The sequence below is a fragment of the Monoraphidium neglectum genome (genome assembly GCF_000611645.1).
Source record: "Monoraphidium neglectum strain SAG 48.87 unplaced genomic scaffold scaffold02807, whole genome shotgun sequence".
Lineage (NCBI taxonomy): Eukaryota > Viridiplantae > Chlorophyta > Chlorophyceae > Sphaeropleales > Selenastraceae > Monoraphidium > Monoraphidium neglectum.
Genome location: NW_014010821.1, coordinates 1 through 8,066, shown reverse-complemented (window position 1 = coordinate 8,066; position 8,066 = coordinate 1). Strand labels below are relative to the sequence as shown.

At 61.5% G+C, this 8,066-nt stretch overlaps 3 protein-coding genes across 3 annotated transcripts; 2 read left to right on the top strand and 1 right to left on the bottom strand.

The window, feature by feature from the left end:
* Positions 1-2,316: 2,316 nt before the first annotated feature.
* Positions 2,317-2,830, top strand: MNEG_11574 (hypothetical protein; the record flags this gene model as incomplete). Its single annotated transcript, XM_014039956.1, has 2 exons — positions 2,317-2,493; positions 2,765-2,830. 2 exons carry the CDS (start codon positions 2,317-2,319, stop codon positions 2,828-2,830), a joined length of 243 nt encoding a protein of 80 aa, XP_013895410.1.
* Positions 2,831-3,118: 288 nt separating this feature from the next.
* On the bottom strand, positions 3,119-4,474 carry MNEG_11573 (putative Uncharacterized protein C15orf41 like protein; the record flags this gene model as incomplete). The annotated part of the gene is made up of 4 exons (XM_014039955.1): positions 3,119-3,481; positions 3,694-3,809; positions 4,092-4,281; positions 4,430-4,474. 4 exons carry the CDS (start codon positions 4,472-4,474, stop codon positions 3,119-3,121), a joined length of 714 nt encoding a protein of 237 aa, XP_013895409.1.
* A 1,677-nt stretch (positions 4,475-6,151) lies between these two features.
* MNEG_11572 (RNA polymerase II subunit A domain phosphatase SSU72) lies at positions 6,152-7,197 on the top strand (the record flags this gene model as incomplete). Its single annotated transcript, XM_014039954.1, has 4 exons — positions 6,152-6,241; positions 6,417-6,625; positions 6,843-6,904; positions 7,145-7,197. Coding segments are annotated over 4 exons (414 nt in total), but the record flags the coding sequence as incomplete, so codon positions are not given.
* Positions 7,198-8,066: the final 869 nt, after the last annotated feature.

Sequence of the window (8,066 nt, the reverse complement as noted above, 5' to 3'; positions counted from 1 at the left end):
TGTGTCGCTCGCAGACCCCTGTTAGCAGCACGCCTCCACCCAGCATGTAATACCCGCACTTACAGCCTACATGGCACCTGCCAACTTGGTCACACTGTGCAGTCGGAGCTGTCTAAGGAGAGGTCGGCAAGGCAGGCGGTGGAGCGGGAGCTCGCAGACACTGCAGAGGTGCGCCACAGGTTGTGGGTCGGCTAGTACAGGGAGTGACAGGGAGTGGAGCGTGCACTTGTGTACAGATTGGGCTTACAGGCTTGCTCCTAACAGTGCTGTGTGTCAGTTAACCTCACCGGGTGCCCACCACCCCTGATTTGCCCCAGGCGACATATGAGATGTGGGACGCATTCCGGGTAAGTGGTTTGGCAGGGCACGGCTAGTAGCTCCACACAGATGAGCCAAAATTGAGGGTAGCCGAGCAAAAGATACCCATGAAAGGGTTAGCTGTCCTTGTACCTCTGAGGGCAATGCATCAAGCGCAAGCTTTTCCCAACAAGCTGTTCCAGGAGATCGCGCCCAAACACGAGCCCCAACCCGCTCACGCACACAGGACTGGATGGGATCAGAGAGCCGCGCGGGCACCAGCCAGTACTCGCGGGGCAGCTCCCCCGAGGAAGGAGAGCAGGAGAGCACGGGCTGGCGTACGCCGCCCCCTGTGCGCCGAGGCGAGCGCAGCGACGCTGCCGCCAGCGGCCAGGCGTCCCCCGTCCTGTCGGCACGCCAACCGGACTATCTCACCTACGGTGGCGCCAGCCCGCGCTTCGCAGATGCCTTGTTGCGCACAGCAGCTGCAGCGTCGATGGGCAGCGCCCCTGGCTTTGAGGGCTCCAGGCTGTCGCCGCGCGCAGAGGCGTCACGTCTGTCAGCGCACCGGGCAGGGCCGCAGCCAGGGTCGCGCGATGAGGGGTCACAGCCATCGCCTAGGAGCGAAGCGCAGCGGGCGTCACCGCTCGGGGAGTGCGGCCCAGATGCCACGGCGGTGGAGCGGCGGGTCAGGGCGCTAGCGGACAAGCTGCAGGTAGGTGCTGTTCATGGGAGCGAAAGCACGATGCACGGCCACGTGCCACTGTTATGCCTGCGGCTTTTCCGGAAAGCCGGGTCGTGTTGGCGCGCCTGCCAGGAAATTGAGCTCGTGCTTGCGTCCTGCCCAAGTGCTCATGCGACCGTCAGAGCTTTAGGTCATCACAACCTCCATCCCCCGACAGCACAAGGACGTGTGGCGAAGCAGGCTAGATGCTGACGGCACACGAGACAGCAGGCGCTCTGCCACGCTGGGTGGCGACAGGGGCAGTGGTGCTGCGCTGGCGGGCCGCGGCCAGGGTGCGGCCCTGGGCGATTGTTGATATCTTGAGCGCTGTCGGAGTTTACCACCTTGTTTTTCCTGCTGCAACTACCATGCGGTACCACCTGACCCATTAACACATTCCAAGTTGATCACTGCATGTGCGGGTCATCTCTATGCTTTGTACGCCCATGTCTGTCCCTGATGCTGTGGTTCATTCTTGGGTGGCTGTTTCTGGTTGCTCTGAGGTCGTTGATTGCAGTGTTGTCACTTCAAGTTAGTCGCTCGTCTGTGCTGTACAGCTACACACGTTGGAAAGGGAGGCCACACAGGAAACACTGGGGCGGTCGCCAAAGGGGTCATGGACACTGCGTGCATCATGGTCCTATGATAAGCTCCGAGGAGCAAGGGCATGCCTGGCCTGGGCGGCGGGTACCGCCAAGGTCGGTTATGTCAGGGCTATTGAGCTATGGACCTGCCGGACTGCTGGCCAAGCGACAGGCGTGGATTCTCAACTCTCACACGAGCTCTAGCTCGCCGTGGCACTCGGTGGATCTGATCTGTGAGTTGTGTGCAGAGTAGTGGGGTGCACCCGCCAACGAGAAGGTTGGTGGATCGGGAATTCTCTGGCGTTGATTGGATTTGCTGAGCGCAGTCATTTTTCCTGGGTTTGCCAACCTTCATCAGCGCGGGCTCTGCCATCGACTCTCTGGGGGTGCCGACTCCCTCGCCCACCAGGGAGCCTGCTCAAGCGGAGGCGACTCGATGAGTGAACAAAATCCGTGAGTGTCAAAATCTTGCCGACAAGGAGCCTGCCTTGGTGGTGTCCACGAGGGAGGGGCGCTTCCGCGCCAATGGCGGTGGTTGATGCTTCCGCGTGCTGCTTGACCGTGACACACTGCAGGACTGTATTCCCTGGCAGCACGTTCTTGTACTCCGTGCCTGCATACTGTATGCTGCGGCGGCCCACCATGTGCGCTGTCTATCATGACAAGGGATCGCTCCCGCTGCGGCCACGCCCCCTCTCCCATCCCCACCCCATGCCCACCCACTTCCCTCCTCTGTACAGCGACATAGCCGACCTGGCTGGCAAGGACCTGCCCAACCCGGTGCCCACCATCCTGGCAACGGTGCTGGTGCTGCTGGTTGTGTTCATTGGGGCAAATGTTGGGCTATGGTGGTGGGCGCAGAAGAACGCACCAGCAAAGCCTAAGAAGGTGCGCGCGCGGCTGATTCTTGGCTGGTGGGAAGTCATAAGTGCAGCTTGGCTCACACACATGTGTGCAGTTTAAGATGCTGGCAAGGCATGTGCAATTGTGGGACGCTCTCCGTCTTTACAGTGCGCGCAAGCCCACAGACGCGTCGTGACTTCCACCAGCGTTGCAGCGAGAGCATGCCACGCCACCCCAATGAGGCACATTCCAGCTTTCCTCAGCACCTTGACCGTCTGCGCTACTTGCCCGTACGTCTGCCACTTGCGCCACGCAGAAGGTCGGTGCAAAGCAGATGAAGCGCGAAACGCTGCGGAGGGGCCTGGCCATGCCCCAGGATTAAGGAGGAGGCACACAGGATTTAGAATGCCTGAATTGTCAGCCCGCTGCAAAGCGCGGGCTGCATCTAAGAATGTAACAACAAACACTGCAGGCGCAAAGCGAGGCAAGCTGGGGCCTGCGCCAATGTGCAGTGGGGCAGTTGGCAGGGGCGTGCGTTGCATGGAGGCACAAGTGGCGGGTGTGCAATAATTGTGGAGTGTTTCGTGCGAGTGAAACTCAAGTCATGGCGTCTCATCCTGCTCACGCAGCTTGACACCCACATTCCAGGCCGGGGGACTGCATACGACGGCTAAACCGGGCCTGCCTCGTTCTGCACTGCCTCAGCCAGCACCTGCATGTCTCCTGAGCCTGGGAAGCGCTCGAGCAGCAGCACCTCGCCACCACCACTGGCGTTGCCGCAGCCCTCGCCCCTGCCGCCGCTGGTACTGTGGCCGCTTCCGTCCACCCCTGCACCGCTGCAGCCGTCTGCAAGGTCCCTGACAAAGCCATGCCAGTAGATGACAGCCCCAGAGCCGTAGCGGTTGAGGTAGGTGCGGTACTGACCCTCCAGCGCTGCGGCATGCAGGCGGTCGTCACCAAAGCTGGCCTTGGAGTCAATCCAGTGCACGATGTGCCAGCGGCTGCTCAAGGGGCACCGCACAGCAACTGGCACCTGGGCAGCCATGGCCGGGTTGTGTGTTGATCATGCATGAATGGCCGCAGGCAGGAAACAAAGAGTAGCCTGCGGCTCCGACACACGTTGCACATGCGTGTCTGCAGACCTCCAAGGCTGCACACGGCAGACGATGGCTATGCAAAGGCACACATGCAGACATGCAAACCAAGGCAACTTCGTTCGGGGCAGTCCTTCCTCCACCCTCGCACCTGCAGCAGTGCATCTGGTGTTTTGTACATGCCCTTGTCTCTGAGGTCCTGCTCGCTCCAATGGGGCACCCCCGCCGCCTCTAATGCAGCATACAGCGCCGCCTCGTGCTCAAGGCCTGCGGCCACAGGGGGTGCGCGGGACGGTGTGTGTGTGTGGGGGGGGGGGGGTGGTCAGGCTGGCCGCCAGGCTGGTGCCGCAGCTGGTCCCCAGGGGGTGCCGGGTGCCAAACCCAGATTGCCCCAGAGCGTGCTACAGTCTTGTGCTTGTGCACAACTTGAGGAGCGCGTCAACACTTGGCTAGGCAGCCTATCACATGCTACAAGCCCAGGCAGCCCAGTAAAAACAACAAGTTCGCTGCGAAGGCGCTGGGAGTCTCGTGCCCAAGCCCCGGCCTCACCAGCCAGAGACTTGGCCATGTCGCTGGTGGGGGAATAGCTACGGTCAGCACGAGAGCAACGCACCACGTCGGCACGCAGCCGTGCAAACAGCGCCTCGTCAGCTGTGTCGGATGCTGCCGCTTCACTGACCATCACGCCGCCCAGGCCGGCGGTCAGCTGGGACGGGTCCTTCAACACCTCACTCACGCGCTACGTCGTGTGGTGATTGCAGGCGTCAGGCGCGGAAACAAAGTGGTGATCAGGGTGTGCTATGCTTCTCAGACCGTCCACAACTGTGGAATCCTAACAAGAGGAGCATGCCCTGTTCAATGCATCCAGCAGACCTGGTGCGCCCTACCTGCTTGCTGAGACCGAGCATGTGCTCCAGCATGCGCCGCATCATGAGGCAGGGTGGGAAGTCCGCAGACGCGCAAAGCTCGAGCACGTCGCACCCTTGGAGGTAGCTGCGGCGAGGTGCAAGGGCTGGATGGCTCAACATGCAGGGGTCTGGAAGTGCCCAATGACTCCTACTACTGGACCTGGCTGCTAAAACGCCACATGTTCGGGCCTGTGCGCCGCTGACATCGCAAACATACGGGGCGGGGCTACTCAGGCCGCCCATCCACCACACCGGCCGCCCACCGTGCGCAGTACGCTGCCATGCCCGCCTTATGGAGGTGGTGCGTGCGGATCACGCGGTACTGCGCCTCCTGGGAGAACAAGCCCAGCACGGTATGCAGTGGCACACTGCATATGAGGGTGCGTGCAGGGGCACTGGCTGCTCAGCATGTGCATTGTTCTGGTCAACAGCTCTCGCTGCCACCACTGCTGCTTGCATGCATTCAAACAATTGGTATCCCAGGAGCCACTCTCGGGGTTGTTTGGGTCACCTTGGATGCTTGCATTTGAAGTAGGCCCAGTTTGGGCAGGCCATTGCCGGCACTGCCTCGAGGGCCTCTACAATGGCCAGGTATTCGCATCGCGCCAGGGCACCCGACTGCTGCTCGCGTGCAGGGGGCAGGGAGCACATTTCAGGTGGTGTGCGTTGCATTGTGTAGTGCTGCAGCTGCGGCTGTGGTTGTGGCTGCGACTGTGGCTGTGGCTGCGGCTGTGGCTGAGGCCGTGACCCTGCATTCCCGGGCTGCATGGTGCGGCCAGCAAGGCCGTTCTCGTCTCACACACAAGGCACCGATGGCTGGCGTCATCACCAGGGGGGATCAATGGAGCCCTCATCTCACGGTCACCTCAGTGCCTTTGTCCAAACTCCTGCAGCGCGCCGCAAGGGGCCCGTCCATCCCGCTCTACGTTTCTTGGGTCGATGCGCTGCTGACGCGTTGGCGCGGTCCACACCCTACGAGTTTGCTGCTGATGCAGGGAAACTGATACCACGTATAAATAGATGGGATCAATATGGTGCCAATTGCCATCTACTGTGCGGCGTTGCTGCTCCCGCGCAAGTGATCTTGTGTCGGTGTTGTGACAAAGAATGTCTTGGAGTAAAAATGTATGCGCGACCCTTTTGATGCAGGCTGCTATGTACCATATGCGATGTAGCTGCACACCTGGGGTGAGGCTGATGACTGTGTGACTGTGTCTGCAGTGCCCCACCTGATGATGTCCATAGATCGCACGGCCAGCGGGTACCGTATCATGAACCCAGGCATTTTCTGACACTGTTCGCATTCTCAACGCATCACCCATCCTCAGATCTCGCATTTGTGGCCTTGCTGCTACCGTGAATCACGGTTGCTACTGATGAGTGTATATTACAAGTGAATACTATAGTAAGTCGCAGGCAGGCGCTGCGCAGCAGTCGCGCCAGCCACATCGGCGCCACTCCACCCGTCGCCGGACGAGGCGCAGTCATTATTATTGCAGCTCCCGCCGTGCCGATGGCAGAGTCTCCATCCTAGGAAGCCATCCCTGCCTGCTTGCAGCAAAACCCGGGTGCTGGTTGCAGGGCCAAAACCCGGGTGCTGGTTGCAGGGCCAGCACCCCAGGAACCCAGCGGGCGCAGCACAGCGCGGAGCGGCAGCGCTGGGGACGGCTCGTGCACGGGCGGCAGGCGGGCGCCGCAGCCATGGCGAAGCTGCGTTTTGCCATGGTGTGCGCTTCCAACATGAACCGATCCATGGAGGCGCACGACTCCCTGGCGAAGCACAAGCTTTTTGTAGGCACCCGGCCGGGGTCTCGTTCTGATTAGCCACGCACTGCAGGTGTGCTGTCACATTCGCTTGAGGAGGAAATGCAGGTGTCTTGACAATTTTTGCAGGGTTCGTGGCGGTCCCTGACACCCCAAACCGTTGCACACGCCCCTTCATGCATGCATGCATGCGCCACCCAAGGTCCCAAGCTACGGCGTTGGGCAGCACGTGAAGCTTCCGGGCGCCTCCAAGGACTCCCCAAACGTTTACCAGTTTGGGACGCCCTACCGCACCATTTTTGAGGACCTGAAGGGCAAGGACCCGGCGCTCTACACCAGAAACGGGCTGCTGAAGATGCTGGAGCGCAACATGGCCGTCAAGCAGGCGCCCGAGGGCTGGCAGCACGACAGGTGAGCTTGGGCTTAGGCGGCAGCGGCGGCGGCGGCGGCGGCGGCCGAGGGGGCGGGTGCGCCCGCGCGGTGCGGGGCGGGGCGCCTGTGCTTGTGGCATCCCGCGTAGACGGCGTGTAGTGAAGCTCGAAGAGGGGGAGGCATTTCAAACGCGGGGCGGCCTTCAGCACGTGGCCTTGATTGATGGAGGCGCGTTCCCCGCACAATCTTGGCACAGGGAGCACCACTTTGATGTGGCGGTGTGCTTTGAGGAGAAAGTTATGGAGCAGGTGGTGGAAGGTGAGTGGGCGGCCTGTGGGGGGCAAGCGCATACTTTGTTGACAGCGCCCGTGGTCAGCAGCTGTGTGCATTCCTGCGAGAATTGTGCTTGTTGAGCAAGTCGCTGCCGTGAGGCATCGGGCAGACGCCGCCAAATAGCGGCCAGCTCCCGCAGCTGTAGGTGATGGGCTTGATGTGCTAGGCCCCATGCCCAGGGCCCCTCATCTGTGTGCACAATGCCCTCGCGGTTCCCACTTACAGACATGCACAACCGCGAGCCATCCACGATGAAGCCGCTGCTCGTCATCAACATAGTGAGCCCCCCCCCCCCGGGTGTATCACCATGAAGATGCAGAGTCAGCACACCGTTCGCCTCGCGCACGTGGGCAGTCGCGCTCGCGCCTGCCGCACAAACCCATGTGTCCCGCAAGGCCCCGTGAGCATGTTACCGACCTTCTGTGCGGCCTGCGCCCTGGGCCACAGCCCGCAGGCATGCTTAGCAGCATCCCACTCAAAGTGACAACAACCACATGAAACAGGACGTGAAGGACAACCACGAGGAGGCCGCGAAGGTGGCCCCGCAGACACTCTGGCTCTGCCGGAAGGTGGGGCCGGACGCAGCCGGCGCGCGCGGCGCGGGGAGTGAGTGTGTGTGGCTGCCTAGGCGCGCGTGGCTAGAAGCGAGTAACCTGGGCCTTCCCGTTGGTCCCACTTGTGGGTGATGAGCACACGAAGGCTTCCAGTGAAAAACTTGCGATGCTTGTTGTTGGCCGCCGTTGTTGCTGACAGATAGGTCCAACCTCCGATCTCCCCTGCCCCCATTGCGACTCTGGCAGTTGGACGCGTGCGACTCGTGGGAGGACGGGATCGACGCGGCGCTCCTGGCGTTCGAGAAGGAGCACCGGCGGCGCGCCACTTACCAGCGCTTTACAGCAGTGGCCATTGCAGGCAGTACGCTTTGCTGCATTTCCCATTGCAGGGAGCATCGCGTCGCGCCCATGACAGTGACGAAAACAGGTGGTCTCGTGAGCTGTTGCCACTCATGCACCGCGCCGCGCAAGCGCCTTGCGTGGCGGCCGCGACGCCTGCGCCTCTACCGCTGTAACATTGCGGGATGTCGAGCTACCAAATTCTGTGCAGAGTGTGGATTGTATGCGCTGTTTGCCTAGTGCGTGCAGCAAGC